At 49.2% G+C, this 16,768-nt stretch overlaps 1 protein-coding gene across 1 annotated transcript in view; it reads right to left on the bottom strand.

Moving 5' to 3' along the window:
• Nucleotides 1-148: 148 nt before the first annotated feature.
• CALB2 (calbindin 2) overlaps nucleotides 149-16,768 on the bottom strand; it is a 29,431-nt gene continuing 12,811 nt past the window's right edge. Inside the window, exons 3-11 of the mRNA XM_012806108.1 lie at nucleotides 14,115-14,204; nucleotides 11,974-12,054; nucleotides 6,894-6,950; nucleotides 6,262-6,339; nucleotides 5,737-5,792; nucleotides 5,381-5,420; nucleotides 5,065-5,118; nucleotides 4,294-4,365; nucleotides 149-732 (exon numbers count right to left, since the gene is read on the bottom strand). Coding sequence (XP_012661562.1) covers nucleotides 616-732; nucleotides 4,294-4,365; nucleotides 5,065-5,118; nucleotides 5,381-5,420; nucleotides 5,737-5,792; nucleotides 6,262-6,339; nucleotides 6,894-6,950; nucleotides 11,974-12,054; nucleotides 14,115-14,204 — 645 coding nt within the window. The 3' untranslated portion in view covers nucleotides 149-615. The remainder of the gene's footprint in view (nucleotides 733-4,293; nucleotides 4,366-5,064; nucleotides 5,119-5,380; nucleotides 5,421-5,736; nucleotides 5,793-6,261; nucleotides 6,340-6,893; nucleotides 6,951-11,973; nucleotides 12,055-14,114; nucleotides 14,205-16,768) is intronic.

Raw genomic sequence — 16,768 nt, 5'->3', positions numbered from 1 at the left:
GCCCTCCCCCACCTCCAGAACAGCCCTCCCTTTGTTAAGAAGAGTCACTAGCTGTAGAGACGGGCCCCCCGACAAGAAGGGAGTGAGTTTGCACAGCAGAACATTTTCATTTTATTGTCTGTAAACTCTTCTTTGGTAAAACAAGAAACCCAAAGAGAAAAGGCGCACGCAGAGCACAGAGGCGAGAAAAGGCTGAAGAAGACAGCTACTCCATTAGCAGGTGGCAGATGGAACTTGGACTTTGGGGGTGAGCGGCAGCACGAGTGGAAGGCAGAGGGGAGCTAGAGGAAAGAGTCCACTCCGTTGGACACAGAAGCCGAAATCATACAGCGAAGGAAACCATGCATCACAGCAGAGAGAGCCGGGGCCCTCCCCCCTCTGCCCCAACACTTCTGAGCAGGTGGTGACCACAGCAGGCAGAGCATCTGCCCGGGCAGGACTGAGTGCAGAGGCTCCCGGGAGGCCCCACTGGCCCGTCCTCAAGCTCTCCATTCCTGGGGTGTGGGGTGCAGGGGCAGGGCAGGGGTGCTCATGAGCTCTGGGTCCGGGTAGAAGTGTCAGGGCAGCAGGGGCAGGGTGTGGGGGAGGTGGGGATGCAGCCCCTGTGTCCTCACTTTACACAGGGGGCTCGCTGCACAGCACGATCTCCAGGTCCTTGCGGTAGAGCTTCCCCGCCTCGGCCAAGGACATGACGCTCTTTCTGTAGCTGGTGAGCTGCTGGATGTTCATTTCCTAGGAGACACGGGGAGGGGGGCAGAGCAGGCTCGGAGGGTGGCCCCAACCAAGGGACCTGCACCTTCCCAGGCCACGCTTCCCTCACCCATCCTGCCATAAAACAAGGCACCGCCCTGACTTTGAGTCGGAAAGGCTGGTTTAAAACCCTCTCTCTCACTTTCTGGCTGCCCTGCTTTGGGGAAAGCAGTCAACCTTTCTGAGACTTCAGCTGCCTCACCTGGAAAATGGGTACCCTAAGAGAACCCGCCTCCCTGAGGTGTTAGGATGGTTACACATGGGAAGGAATGTGATGACGCTTAGCACGGCCCCTGACACACAGCAAGCGCTGCAAAGAAACCGTGGTTACTGTGACGAGTCATTGTCTACCCATAACTTGTATATTCTGCTAAATCACTGGGCCTCCTTTTATGCTAGGCCATCCCCAGGCCCCTGCAGATGTAGAGGGGAAGTCCAGGAAAGTCCTCTGGCCTTGTCTCCAGGCCTCCTGGGCCATGCTTACTCCTCCCCACCCCATTCTCGCCTCCAGCAGCAAAGCTCACCACCTGCGGGTGTTCAGAAGCCCCTAAGATAGAGGATCCCTGAACATAGGCCCCAGTCTCATAGACCACTAAAATGGAGATCGATCTCAAAAAGAATATCCAGACCGAAATGCCTCACGCTGACTACATGCTTTGTGATAACTGTTTTGCATACAAATAGCCAGTGGGTTGGAAATATAACAGAGTCGTCAATACTGGAAAATCACTTGCCAGCCGACCCTCCCTGCCGTCCCTCTCCTTCCTTCTTCACCCCTCCCTTCTTTTTTTCCTTCTCCTCCTGATTCTTATTCTTTCATATCTAAGTATGGGCAGATCCTTTTTTTTTTTAATGCTTCTCCTTCCAGGTCCAGGGTCATTACCTCCATTCTACCGGTGAGCAAACTGTAGTACAGTCATCTCATAAACGTCTCCAGTCCCCTAAACCCTGGAATCTAATTATTTACCTGGCTCATTGTCTTGCCAGCTCTCTTTCAGTGCTCAAAGTTCTTTTTTTCTGTTGTTTCGGGACATTGGAGGATTCCCACACATCATCGATTTCTGGTTTGGTGCCACCCAGACCCAAGAGCACTTTGCAAGCATCTCTAGCTTTGAGGGGCAGGGAGCATCTTCCCTCCAGTTGTGAAGACTCGGGAAATGTCACGTAATTCATAACACTGGGATGTGCCTGATCTCTCTGCCGCTCAACTTGGAGCCAAGGAAGGGGCCCCAGATATCAGCCCCAAGCTTGAGACAACTCCCACAGTGAGAGGCTGAGTGGCATGGGGGGTGTCTGCTGGGGCTCCTTCCTTTCTGTGTCCAGAAATTTTGCTTAAAACTGAGTGAATTGCCATGGCCTCAGGAATGCAATACCAAGTTCAATCCCACCAGCCTGTCCCTCCAGGAGCCTCAAATAATCTGCTCAGAAACCTTATCACAGTCCATGCAGGCACTTTCAGAGTGGAGCGCACATCTGCTATGTGGGTTTACCAAAAATGGCCGTTCCTTTCCCAACTCAGGTGCTGTTATTTAAAGTCATACAGCTCTCTCATTCTACCGATTCAGTCCCCAGGTGCCAGATCTGGGGCCTGATACAGGTGGAGACTCTCAGGTAAACAGCTTTATAAATATCCTTGTTCTCTAAACTTCGGAGTTGTTTCTGAACCGCAGCACCTGAATCTCTTACTTTTGTTTCCATATGTGGCGTCAACCTGGGCCGAGTTGTCCTTTGCGTTAATCCACAAAGAGTCTAGTTGGTTGGTGAAGTTCAGGTCACTGAGATTTAATGGGTGCCTTCCGGGTTTATAGTAAATCTCATAATTACCTCATAAAGATGTTTCCCATTATGGTGCCTAAAAGTTATGGACACACACAGGTACATAAATAATTTTCTCCTAGAATCTAGTTCAGGAGAAAAAGTTTGCTGAGTTCAAATACTTGGTGGGTACTTCTGTCTTCCTAGAAGTATTTGCTTCCTTATTTATTTTCTACCTCTTGCCAAAGCACTTGTAGGTAACAACAAAAAAAAATTGCGGATGAAATAAATGAAAGATGTGATGTAGGATAAAGATAAAGAGATGAGATAGCGCTTGGAGAGAGAGATAGACTCAGAGGCTGCAGGGATTTTTTTCCTGAAATCGAACATTAAATTTAGCTCTTGCTCGGCAGCCAAGGCAGTTAGACAACTCAAGGAATTATGGAGCTTTTGTCATCTAATTAAGGAAAGCAGCGAAACCATTTGCTCAGAGGAAGACATTTTCTGGGAGGTGAAGGAAGACGGCTGCCAAGGCTTGTCCCCTTAGCTGCTGTTCCACCTGTCCCCTGCCTCCCAGGGCCCCTCGCCGAGCCCCCTGCAGCAGGCAGGATAACGGAGTTCACGTCTCTGCCTTTTCTTGGAGAGGAACGAACTTCAGTGGGTCCTTTTGGCCCCTTCCCCAGCTCCAGATTCTACAGTTAATCAGTTCAGAATGCCTTTCACTCCCCACTGCTCCCTGCCCTCCAAAATCGCGCTTTGTGTGCAAAGTCTTTTTTTTTTTTTGCTGGCAATTTGGCTAACGCTTCTGCAGGCAGGGCCATGTCACAACTGCCATTGCTCACAGCAGCCGGCAGATGGGAGCAACCCAAATGTCCACGGATGAGCAACGGATAAACAAAATATGGGACGTTCACCCAGTGCATTATTCTGCTGTACATAGGAAGTCCTGTCACATGTCACAACATGGATGAACCTCCAGGACATTATGCTAAGTGACATAAGCCAGTTGCAAAAGGGCAAAGGCTATCTGATTTATGTGAAGTACTTAGTCACAAATAGAGACAGGAAGTAGAAGGACGGAAGGAGGGGCTGGGGAGTTGTTTAACGGGTACAGGGTTCAGGTTTGCAAGATAAAGAGTTCTGGAAATGGGTGGTGGCGATGTCGCACAGTATCATGAAGGTATTTAATGCCACTGAACTGTATATTTACAAAGGTTAAGGGCCGGGTATGGCGGCTCACACCTGTGATCCCAGCACTCTGGGAGGCCGAGGTGGGTGGATTGATTGAGCTCAGAAGTTCGAGACCAGCCTGAGCAAGAGCAAGACCCTGTCTCTACTCAAATTAGAAAAACTAGCTGGCCATCATGGCAGGCGCCTGTAGTCCTAGCTACTCGGGCAGCTGAGGCAAGGGGATTGCTTGAGCCCAAGAGTTTGAGGTCTCTATTAAAAGTAGAAAAATTAGCTGGGTGTAGTGGTGCATGCCTGCAGTCCTAGTTAGGTTGCTGTGAGCTATGATGCCAGGGCGCTCTACCCAGGGGACAGAGTGAGAGTCTGTTTCAATAAATAAATAAATAAAGTTAAGATGGTGAACTTTACGTTATGTGTATTTTACCATAATTGAATAAAAAAAAAAGTACCAACCAACCAGAAATGAAAACATGAAACCAAACAAACAGAAAACTGCCCTGGCCTTAATCACGGCAGCTCAGAGGGGGAGCGGGGTGCAGCCGGTCAGGGTATTCCTGTCTGCCTCTGGGGACCTGGCCCAGCCTCCGGGTCCAGCCTCACCTTCTTGTTCTTCTCATACAGATCCTTCAGCAGGGCGTCCAGCTCGTGCTCATCAATGTAGCCGCTTCCGTCCTGAGGATGGGGGCAGAGTCAGGGCAGAGGTCTGGGGAGGCCCAGCCACTCCACCCATTCCAGGGAGGCCTGAGAGTCCAGGCTTCCCACAGCTCTGCTCGAAAGGAGCGTTTCAGACCGTGCCATGACAACATAAGCAACCCTTCTGTTCTTACTAGTCACTGCAGGAACAGGCAGTTCAGGGCAAATTTGGGGTGGCCCTTTGTGGTGGTATTGAAAATATAAGTGAGATTCAGGAAGCACTCAGTTATTCCCTGAGTTCAGGGGCTATTGTAGTTTACGTCTAAGCCTCTGGTTATAAAGGTCACTGGAGTCAGGTGGGCCGGGGACAGAAAAGGGAAGAGGGGGAAAGGGGGTCATCTCATTCCCACTGCGAAGAGAAACAGCTGGCCTTAGTGCGAAGGTGTGGTGTGGCACCAGGCGGTCCTGAATGCCACCTCCCTCTGGCCCCAACCCTGGCTCTGAGCTCGGTCATCTCCCACTGATAATTTCAGCTGCACCTTGAAGAAATCCAAACTTTGGGCTCCAAAGGCCCCACGTGGGGAATGACATCCGTGCTCTTGCACAGCAGATGCTGCTGTGGGGACAAACCCCAGTCCTCGGGGAAGCGTATCTTTTCTTGCAGGTGGAGTCCAGCCCTCTGGCCAGCGCTCCCTGGGGCAGGGGCTTCTGCTTTCCCTTCCGCCGTCTCCCTCTTACCTTGTCATAAAATGTGAAGATCGCGTTGAACTCCTCTGAGGTCAGCTTCATGCCCTGGAAGGACCAAGGTGTTAAAGACAGAAGCAAAGGCCTTGGGGGCGTGTGTGGTGTGTGCTGTGGGCAGTCTGTGTGTTGTGTATACGGCTTGTGGTGTGGGAGGAGGGTGTAGTGTGTGTCTGTGGTGTGTGTGATGCTGTGTATGGTATGTTGGGCGGTGTGTGTGTCTGCTGTGTGCGTCCTGTGTGCTGTGGTGGTGTGTGCTGTGCTTGCACCGGGGAAGTGTGGCGGGGAATGAAGGTGGAAGTGGCTGTTTTACCTGGAATTTCAGCAGGAAGTTCTCCTGAACGGGCAGGAGTCTGGAAAGAACATTAGACAAAGATTAGGAGACAGAGCACAGGCCAGAACAGCTTGGCCAGGGTGGCAGAGGCAGGGCCTGCGGTTACGGACACCATCTCTGATCTCTGAGCACTTCCTGGCCAGGAGTTGTGGAAAATTCAAGGAAGAGTGAGACTGACAGGCGAGGTGCTGACGTTCGATGTTCGTGCTTCCTTCTGGCTTTGTCCTGAGCTGCTTGACACCCAGACCTGCCACACTCTCACCAACTGATCTCAGAGGTAGGGCTCTGAGGGAGTCTTGTTACACGGGACACTGGGAGTGAGGGCAGGTGCTTACCGGGACATCTCTGAGAGGCCCAACTTGCCGTCCCCATTCAAGTCAAACATCCGTAGCTGTTGGGGACAGAAAGACGTGCCTGGGTTATTTGCTTTGACCTTGCCCTGCCATCTCCCCTTCTGTAGAGGAGAGGAAAGGGGCAAGTGGCACGTGCTCTTGCCACCTCTGAGGTCACCTAGACACCAGGGATGAGCATGGTCTAACTCAGTCATTGGGGACAGCAGAGACTCAGGCACATCCTGTCTCCCTTCTCAGCACAGCAGGCCAGTGCTACAGGCCCCCCTCCTGTCTCAAGTTTATCGTCTCCTGGAGCTGCAGAGGTTGCCATGGAGACAGATGCTGCCAACCTCACACTGGCCCAGGTGTCAGCTCAGTGAGGACCTCAAAGGGTGTGAGGGGCTGTGAGCTGGCACCCTTCTTGCCAGCTGCCACTGTGAGTCACTTCACCTGGGTCTGAAGAGTCAGCAAACACCCGAGTCTCAGGGGCTTGGGGCTCAGGGAAGGGGGACCCCTGTGTCCACTCACTATGGTCTGGGTGTACTCCTGGAGCTTGGGCTCATCGTATGGCCGGTTCGCCTTCTTCAGCAGGTCGGACAGGAATCCCTGGAAGGCAAAAGGCCTCTTCAGAGCTCCTGACTCATTCATTCAGTCCCCGTTCGTTCACTTGTTCAGTCAGTTAACATTGGTTTTTGAGGTCTGCCACTTCTATGGCCCAGCCCTTATAATGTCCTAACCCCTTAACACTTGGTGAGTGACTCTGAAGGTCTTAGTGGCTCCTGGGTGCAAGCTTGTCCCACATAACAGGTGAGAGAGACTGGCTTTGCCTCCCCAGAGCCCAGCACACAGGGCTAAGCAGTGCCTGGGTCTCACTGGGTGCTCAGGAAATTTGAGGGTGGACCTACAAGCTGAAGGCCAGGCTTCTGGAACTGCCTGGAGGGTGCCAGTCTTGGGCTCTGAGGTGCAGAGCAGTGGGGTTTGGCTGAACTCTGTGGCACTGTAGCTCTGCGTTACTGATTTCACGTGGCTCCCCTGAACAAATCCAACAATTCAGTGCCAGGCCCGGATATTCCTGGGCTGATCACAGACCCATGGGTCCTCCTTCCCCAAGTTCCTTACGCTGCCACTCCAGCCCCCACCCTCCTCAAGGTGCATCCTACCTTGAGCTCATTGGCTTCGATGTAGCCACTCCTGTCTGTGTCATACTTCCGCCAAGCCTGCAATGGGAATGGCATATTTGCAGAGAGATACGGAAATCTACACACCTCCTTCCATTTCCCTTTAATGGGCCTGCAGGAGCTTGATATTGAAAAATTCCAGAATGGGATGGGGTCACAGAGAAATGGTGTGCCCACTCCCTCAGTGCCACAGAGGAGGAAATGAGGGAAAGTGTCTCAGGCCAGATCCCACAGGGGAAGAGGAAAACTGCTTGGACAGGGTCTCCTTGCTCTAACTTGATGCAGCCGAGGGTTCTTTTCTGGGTCCTCTTGTAATCAGGGTTGATACTTTCTAAGGTGCTAATCAGGCAGCTTCTACCAGGACTAGAACAAGGATCTGGTGGATTTTATTTTTGCTTTGGGTATATGGGGTGTCCTTTTATCACTCTGGAAGCTTCTCATACCTAGGTAGGGGCTAGAGGCAAGAAGAAGAACCCTCTGGAATGGGTAGGAACTGACTCTTCCCTCTACACCCTCCACCATCCTGCTGTCATGGTGCATATGGCAGCCATGTTGGGTGCCGAGGCAAAATTGGTAGTGAAATCAATTTTTTTCAGTCTACTCCAAAGCTAAAGCTTCTTCCCCACTTTTCTGTTACAAAGTATTCCATTTTTTTTTTTTAAGGCAACCACCCATCTCCCACTTTTAATCCATATGGTTCCAGGGAGGTTGACCCATCTTCAGAGGTAGGCATGTGATCAAAACTTAGCCAATCAGGTCCCTCCAGGATCTAATGCCACACTGGGTCTGGGCTCTGAGCTGAGCCCCAATTATTTGCTGCATATATTGGATCCCTGAGAGGAATCAGGACACAGCCTGCTGACCACAGCATCTGAAGGAGGGGGAAAATTTATCTCTTTGACAAAAAGAAGCCGAGTTTCAGCAGGTGATAAGGGTCTGACCACCTCCTTCCTCTCTGTTCTAGCCATCTAAGCAGGAGCAGACATTACACAGGAGAAATAAGGAAAAATAGATTTTGTGGTTTTAAGATGCACGGCAACTTGTTCATAAAGTTTCTTCTCCTCCCTTCCCAAGGTAAGACTTAATACCCCTTCCTTGAATGTGAGCTGAACTTAATGACTCACTTCTACTAAACAGAATATGGCAGATATTACAGTGTGTGACTTCTGAGACTAAGCCACAAAAAGTGTCATGGCTGTCTTCTTGCTGTTACGCCCTGGAAAAAGTCAGCTGTCATCCTGTGAGGATGCTCAAGCATTCCCCTACATCCTCATGTAATGAGGAATTGAGTCTTCTTGCCAACACTTAGCAAGGAACTAAGGCCTCTTGTGAACAGCCATACTGTTGGCTGACAACACATCTAGAAAGTTTTTGTTGTGTCTTCCAGCCTCACTCCAGCCTTCAGATGACAGCAGCCCAGCTGACATCTGGTACATGATCTCAGGAGAGACTCTGAACCAGTGCCATCTGCTAAGCTGCTCCACAATTCCTGACCACAGAAACTGTGATAGAATTAAGATTTGTTGATTTAGGCAGCCAAATTTGGAGGTTAATTTGTTATGCAGCAATAGGTAACTGATACAATGGTCCTGAGAAAATATGGGCCCATATGCAACTTCTCTGAAAACCCAGCCTTCTACCCAAGCCATCTGGTGGGACAAGGGAATGCCATGATGAAGGAGGTGAGGTGGGGAGGATGCTGCCTGTGTCTGGGGCAAAGAGGCCCAGAGAGATCTGTTTCCCTAAACCTTGGCTCTATTTTGGCAGTTTATATTCCCTAAATATCCTTTCAAGTTTTATTTCCCTGACTTTTCTTTTCTTCTTCCTCAGTTCTAAACTACACACCTGAATACCAGCAATGCTTGCTTTTCTGAGAGTCGCAAAAAAAAAAACACATACTAATCCTTTTCCTATATTTTCTTTCCTGACTTCCTCACTTCCCCACCTCAGGTCCCCCTTTTACTGTCAAAAGTATTATGATATTTTGAGTTTATTTAGATTTTATGGAAAGGGTCTTTCTTTCATGCCAGCAAACAAGGCTATGTAATTTTCATGGTATGTTAGTGCCAGGGCTTGGAAATTAGGTCCTGATTTTATTTTTACTTTTTTAAGTGATGATACATAAGCAAATCCCAGCAAAAAGGAAGACTGGTACCTTCGACAACTCGGGTTGATGGTATTTGATTAGAAGAGTGCCTTTACTCTGGAATAAAATGCCTTGGGCTCCATCACAATCCTTCCTTGTGAGAGGCTGCCCTTGAAGAGGCACTACGTGATTTGCAAGGGTTTCCAAATATGACTTCCCCGACAACCTGCAGGTACTTAGTGCATTAGAATCTAGTCATCTAAGTTGAATCTTGACTGAGAGAAGAGTCAGACACCCCCTAAGTTGCCTAAAGGGGGGAGCACGATGACCTGAAGGGACCTCCATCCACACTCCACACACATCTAAGCAGCCGCTGCTGCCTTCCAGGGTTGGCCTGCCCTCTCCCGGGGTCCCCCCACCCGCTCTGGCTCCCCCACTTCTCTTCCCCTCCAGCCCCGCGTGTGTATCCATCAGCCCCATGAGTGCATCCCTGTCCTCTTCTTATTCAAGGGAAAGAGTTCAAGAGACCTGCGCTTTGTGAAATCTCAAAGAAATCCTGAGGCACTGATAAAATTAGAAGTGAAAATGTGCTGAGATGGTGGGATGGGAACTACCTGAGAGCACAGCCTTTCAGGGCCACCGAGGGAGCGTTTCATGTTCCTGGCTGGTAAAATTGGAACAAATGGACAACCCCAGGAGGGGATGGTGTTGTAGGAAGGTGGGGGTCCCAGGAAACTGGGCGAGGGTGTGTGCTCTGCAGTAATGCTGGGACCTAGAGGCATAAGGGCATATAGGAATATGGAATTATGTCAACCACACAGCGGGGGACCACGAATAATTTTGTGAGAGAGAAAAAAGAGGGCTGGAGGAGAGGGAGAGGGGTAGGCGAGTGCTTTTAGCGCCTCTTTAAGCATCCCTGCCCCTGCAAGCTGTCATCCTGTTTCCAGATCAGAGGTGGAACGGAGGCCAGTCTTGGGATTTTCCTCTTTCAGGAAAGGAGGGGTCAGGCATAAGCCTCTCTTTTCTACATACGGAAAGCTTGATACTCACAAAGGTAGCGCCCTGACAAGTTATAAGCATATGTAGAACTTGGTCTCCCAGACAGGCAAGAAAGGGAAGGACCAAGGACAGAAGCCAGAATGTCAATTACCAGCTTCTGGAATCTTGCCATCTTGGAAAAAATCTAGAGAAAATCTTTTAAAGTACCATAAAATTAAATGGGTATCTGATGCTTAGGCAAGCTGCCGCTTAAAAAGGGACTCTTCCACCCTGAGAACTGGTTCTTTCTAACCAACATTATGTCCATGAGACAAAGTCACTGCTGTGTGGTTTCTGGGCTAGCTGTCCAGTCGTTTTAGGCAGTGAATCACAGGGAGCGGATTACCGGTGGCCAGAAATGGATTTAACCCAATGAATGGCAATGACAGTCACATTGAAGGCCAGTCATTATTTATCCGAGTAGGCAGTTTGTGTGATGGGTACGGGTTGAATTTCACTCTGAGGGACACGGACACAGATGCTGAATGGCTTCAAGTGCAGAGTCCCACAAAACAAGGAAGAAATAATTGGTTGTTTGCTGGACACCAGGATGAGTAATATACGTGGCTGAACTGGACAGAGTTTCCAATTTTTGTGTGTAAAAATCGTTAAATATCAGCAATTTCATAGGGTTTAAGCTATCAGTGGACTATTACTCAAAAGACACTGGAGGTTTAAGGTCATGTTTTATATGAGAATCTCAATGAGTCTTGTTTTTTTTTTGAGATGGAGTCTTACTTTGGCACCATTGGTGGAGTGCCCTGGTGTCATAGCTCACAGCAACCTCAAACTCCTGGGGTCAAGAGATCCTCATGCCTCAGCCTCCTGAGTAGCTGGGACTACAGGTGCCTGCCACAACACCCTGCTAATTTTTTTCCAGTTTTAGTAGAGACAGGGTCTCATTCTTGCTCAGGCTGATCTTGACCTCCTGAGCTCAGGTGATCCACCTGCCTTAGTCTCCCAGAGTGCTAGGATTAGAGGCGTGAGCCACTGTGCCCAGCCTCTCAATGAAGTTTCTTTCTTTCTTTTCTTTTTTTTTTTTGAGACAGAGTCTCACTATGTCACCCTCGGTGGAGTACTGTGGCGTCACATCTCACAACAACCTCCAGCTCTTGGGCTTAAGTGATTCTCTTGCCTCAGCCTCCCAAGTAGCTGGAACTACAGGTGCCCACCCCAACACCCAGCTATTTTTTGTTGCAGTTGTCATTGTTGTTTAGCTGGCCCAGGCTGGGTTTGAACCCACTGGCCTCACTGTATGTGGCTGGCACCATAACCACTGTGCTATGGGCACCAAACCTCTCAATGAGTTTTTATTGCAAAGAGGGTGATGCCCATTTTAAAGGGGGCCACTGGAGCCCAGAACACAAAGATCAGATCTAGTAAGTACTGGAAACTGGAATTCTCACTGGGCTTTTCCAGCTTTAGAATGGTACATAAATCCACCCTTCCCAGGCCTGCTCCTTGGAACCCTAACTTTGAGGGACCCTGACCCAATAATTACATCAGTGTCCCTCACCCTGGGTGGGGGGAGATCTTGGAGCCAAAGTGAGTGCAATGGGTTTCCTTACTGCAGGTTCCTCAGGCTGGTATGTGATATGCAAATGTCCACGACAAACTAGCAGAAAGGACATGGATGTTCATAGCATCTCCCAACGGACTTGACCCACGCTTACTTCTTGTTTTCTCCCCACACCGTAACATGCACACACATCACCTGGGGCTCTTGTCAAAATGTAGATTCTGATCCAGGGGGTCAGGGGGTCTGCCACCCAGGTGATATTGATGCTGCTGGTGGATGGACCACACTCTGAGTAGCAAAACTCTAAGGCGGTTAGCCTCCCCCAGGGACCATTCCCGGGCAGGAGGGTGAGCCTGGCTCTGAACATGGGAAGAAGGCAGGTGCGCATGTGCAGAGGGAAGGCAGCACCTTGGCCTCACCTCCATAAACTCCGCGCTGGAGCCCACGTGCTGCCTGAAGCATAGGAGGAAATTCTCTTCAGTTGGCAGGATCTGCGCCAGCTGTGGGGACACAGAGAATGACGTCAGTGTTACAGAGGGACCTGCCAGGGGGCAGAGAAGACTTTCCTATAGAAAGGATGGAGAGGCCAGCACTGAGGCAGAGTGGGGGAAATATTTGCTCCATTTTAATTCCTTCCTTGAGAACAGGGGCTGGTAGCCCTTCAAGGGGAAGCAGGATGTCTGTGAAGTGCTTCTGGATTACCCCTACCCTAGGGAAGGAGCAGCGAGGGGGGCAGGAAGTGGCACTGCTTTAAAATGCAAGAATCAGATTTAAAAAAAATACTTCGTAGATGATTCCCTGTGCATAAAATTCTGAAAAATGCGAACTAATCTAAGCAGATGGGTGGTTGCCTGGGATAAGAAGGCCTGCACCAGGATGGATGAAACTTTGGGGGGCGATGATGTCATGTCCTAAAATCTAAGTATAAACTCATGAAATTTCACAAATTAGATGGACGCAGTTTATTATATGTAAATTAACACCTCGATAATTTGATTTTTAAAAAATGCAAGCACTCTCTAGCAGCAAATATTCCCTGCTGCGTCCCAACTGACTGGCCCTCTTCCTAGGCTCCTGGAATTCTAAGGTCACAGGCAAATTCTGATTAGTCCACATTAGTTAAGTGTGATCACCTCATCCCCCTTGCCAGTGATTGGCTTACAGGCAGGCATGTGATCCCATTCTGGCCAATGAAATGTGAGGGGAGGGCTGCAGAGGGTACTCCCAGGAAGTACTTAAGTTCTCTTGACTTAGAGGGATCCTTTCTGCAGCTGGACATGGTTGCATCTGGATGTGATGCCTGGGACTGCTGCAGCCATCTTGCCACTAGCCTGAGGATGGAGGTATTTTGGGGCAAAGAATAGAACCCAGAGAACTGCAGAGTAGCCGAACTGGAGCCCTGATCTCCTTCACGTGGAGGCAGCCCAGGTTGGCTTTCTGTTAGGAGCTTCTCATAGTGGTAAACTACGGCCAGACAAATATGGCACAGGGATTGTTTGTGAAGCTGCATTAGCACATGGCCACACCCACTCATTTATATACGTATCTGTGGCAGCTTTTGATGGCAGAGTTGAGTTGTGGCTGAGACTGTATGGCCCACAAACCCTAGAACATTTACCCTAATCTGTGTTTTTACAGAAAAAGGCTGCCAGCCCCTGGTTGAAGCCCTCTTGAGTCTATAGTGGCTGCTCTTGGCCCCTGCTCTGTCACCAGGCTGGCGTGGCATCCTTCAGCTGCTAGAAAGGCTCACAGAACTGCCAGGCCAGAGCTGCCCCATCAGGGAAGTCTCACCATGCTGTCCTTTCCTTGCTCGGAGGAGAGAAGCCTCCATCCAATGACGGATTGACACGGGGGTACAACAGACAACCCTGGTCTGTGGTACATCCTGCACCCCGGAGTCCCCATGAGGTCAGGCCAATCCTGCCCTGCCTTTTCCTGATGCCTTCTCCTCCCTTCTCTCCAGAGTCCTCCCTCAATGGGTCGCATCCACCAAATCTGTCACAAACTGTCCTTCCAGGGAACCCAGCGTCAGGCAACATCCTGACCAATATACCATCTGTCACCTTCATTCTTGGTTCACAAACTGATTGCCAGAGGTCTTTGACATGCATATGTATAGTTGTGTGTATTTGTATACATGTGAGTGTCTGTGTGCATGGTATGTACAGATTATATGTTATGTACATCATATGTGCTTACGTAAATTATATATTTATAAACAAAAAGTGTTGTCTTTAGATGCGTCTGGTGGGGCATGGAGGCTCTTGTTCACCAATCCTCAGTTCCTACTGTCCTAAGCTGGGCTCACCACACAGGTGCAGTACCTGCCGGCTCCCGAGAGCTCACCCCCCACCTCTGGTTTGGGCGTGGTTTGTTTCTTCCTCTTTCCTTCATGATACGCAGGAAAAGCCTCACCCCTTCTCTCTGGTCAACCTAAATGCTGGGGCTGGGGAAGCTTTGAGGCCACCATCTATTTTGATCCCTGGAAAGATGCTCAGGTATGGGAGAGGGGACACAGGGCCTTTCCCCCATGGCTCCTGACCAGCACCACGGGACTCACCTCTGCCATCTCGATTTTCCCATCCGAGTTCTTATCATATTTCTGCATGAACTCCTTCATCTTCTCCCCAAAGTTGTCACTCTTTGATATCTGTGGAAAGGCAAAAGGGGCTGATTTTACTGCTGCGTCCCACACGACTCATGATCTCAGGGTGGCAATTTCAGAAACCATCTTGCATCCTGGATACCTGGCACGAAACCGGGTTGTGCCCATGTTCTGAGTGATCAGGGCTTCATCCTTTTCAAGATCTTTCGAAAGGGAGTCATCCCTTCTGTGGCTCGGTCAAATGATTTCCAGAGGGGGACAGGACATGTGGGTATGCTCTGCACCATGCAATTAAACATGCCCTTCTGTCTTTGAGATAGATTACACCACAACTCATCAAGAGGCTTTGGACTTATTCCCATCCCTCAGATGCAAGAACTGAGGCCCCAAGTTTTACTGAGGCAGCTTGTAATTGAACCCAACTTAAAGCAATCCCCTTTCTCTGGTAGGTTCTCAGCCCTCCCCTACAGCAAGATGGATTGCTTATTTCCTTTCGACTAACTGGCAATTCCACAACATTTTTTTTTTTTGCTCTGATTTCATACAGGCAGGAATATAAGAAGAAAGTCATCACATAGCTGAGTGGTAACTTAAATAGCCCATTCAATTGCTCTCAGGACTAGAAAGCAAGGAATTTACGAAGTTCCTTTAGCCCACTGATTTTCCAACTGGTGTGTAGTGGAGAGGAACTTTGGTGAGCCAGGACCATTTTCAAAGATCATGAAATTACCTTCAAAAGAAGTTTAAAGCACAGTAAGTATATCCTTTATTTTTACTCCTTTTTTTGATCAACGTAATTTTAGTGTGCCGCAAAAATTTAACAATAGGTTGAAGTGTGCCGTGAGACAAAAGAGACCGGAAAACACTGCTTTAGACGATGGGTACCGATCTTAAATATAAGACTGGCTTGAAGTTCCCAAACCTTTCTCTGGTTTGAGATGCTGCTAACTATTTGTGTTAAGGAACTCTTCCTTTTCCCTGATCAGTGATGAATTCACCTTGGGTGATGCCTCAGCTACACTTATCTGTTGTCTTCCAAGAAGGTTGTGTGCTTCCTAGGGTTGGGCCGAGGGAAATTCTACCCATTCTGGGGGCTCTTTCTAACCCCTCCTATGGCTTTGTACCTCTGGAACCGGTATCAATTTGCCAGCATTTATTTTTCAATATTCATTTCTTTATTTATATTGACAAGTAGGCATGGTCTGATTCAGACACTGAGCACACAGTCATGCAGGCCAAGAGGGCTTCTCTTGAGGTCACCTGGTTAGTACAGCTAGGATTTGAACTCCTGGCTCCGGCTGCTAAGGCCAGTATTCTGTCTGCCATGTAACAGCTGCTCTGAGAACTGGTTCTGGCTGATACTGGTTGGGATCATTGTTGATAGACTTGAAAATCACCCCAGTGCCATCTGAGGAAGGGAAATGACCATGAGAAGGATTTTAGATTTGAAGCACTTCATAAAAACACGTTCCTCCGCCTGGCCTGTGATCCCAGAATTAGTTTTGAAGCCTGTGCTTTCTGCCATCCAGGCTTCATTATCCTAGTAATGAGGGCTGATGGGGGAACTGTTGATAAACAAATCCATGGATCACCTCCAACCCTCCTAAACCCAACGCTTTTGACCTTCTTCTCACTGGGGTGTGCTGCCGGGCTTTGGACCAGGAGCTCACTGGTGGATTCGTGACTCATCTCCCGCGCTGCTCCCTGAAGAGTTTTGCACATAAGCTATGATGGATTGGCCAACACACATGCCCCAGGGGCAGGAGAGAGACCTCCAAAGGGCCTAAGTGAGCTGGTGTGAAGGGGTGGGTCTGATCCATATAGTCTAGAACCAGACATATAAATCACAGCAGATTAGCCCCAATCACCTCAGTTTTTCAATAATTTGAACACCTCCTCCCAAAAAGCTTTAGCAAATTCAGCATTGCCAGGTTGGAACCAGGGGAAACAACATTTCTGTCCTTAGTGGGCTGGGACATGATCTGGAGTCACTTTGGGCAGGCTCAGAAGGTCGTGACCCCTCCGCGAATGGCGCCAGCCAATGCTGTCTGGTTCAGATATGTCTCAGAGCAGTTCTTGGTTTTTCTCTGGGTTCTCACTGCTAATTCCAGCCTTTGCTAGTCTGGGACAGAAGTTCTCTACTGAGGATGAGTCTGTCCCCATCCTCTACCCAGGGAGCATTTGGCAATGATTTTGATGGTCACAACTTGTAGGAGGTACTATTGGCCTCTCATGGGTAGATGTGGAGATGACACTGAACACCCCACAATGCACAGGAGAGCCCCCTCACAACCATGGATTATTTGGTCCCTGTGTCAAAAGTGCTAAGGCTTGGGAACTCTGGGCTGGGCATTTGAAACCTCCTTGGCATCCACTCAATCTCGAGTCATGACACTTCTCATTTTAGGGACACTAGGGACTTGGTCCTCTGGGGGAGGGGATGCTATTGATACATGTATATTCAGACACAAAGCTTTGCAGTTTGGGGGAAGGTTCATCAATCCCTAGGGTCCATTCACCTCTCAATCCCACATCCCAAAGGATAGTAAGGTACTCTTAGGGACTATTCTAATTTTTTTTTAAATTTTTATAAATGAAAGAAAAAAAAA

This window comes from Otolemur garnettii, unplaced genomic scaffold (assembly GCF_000181295.1).
Source record: "Otolemur garnettii isolate 467f Iridium unplaced genomic scaffold, OtoGar3 scaffold00047, whole genome shotgun sequence".
In the NCBI taxonomy this organism is placed as follows: Eukaryota; Metazoa; Chordata; class Mammalia; order Primates; family Galagidae; genus Otolemur; species Otolemur garnettii.
This window is presented reverse-complemented; position numbering and strand designations above follow the sequence as displayed.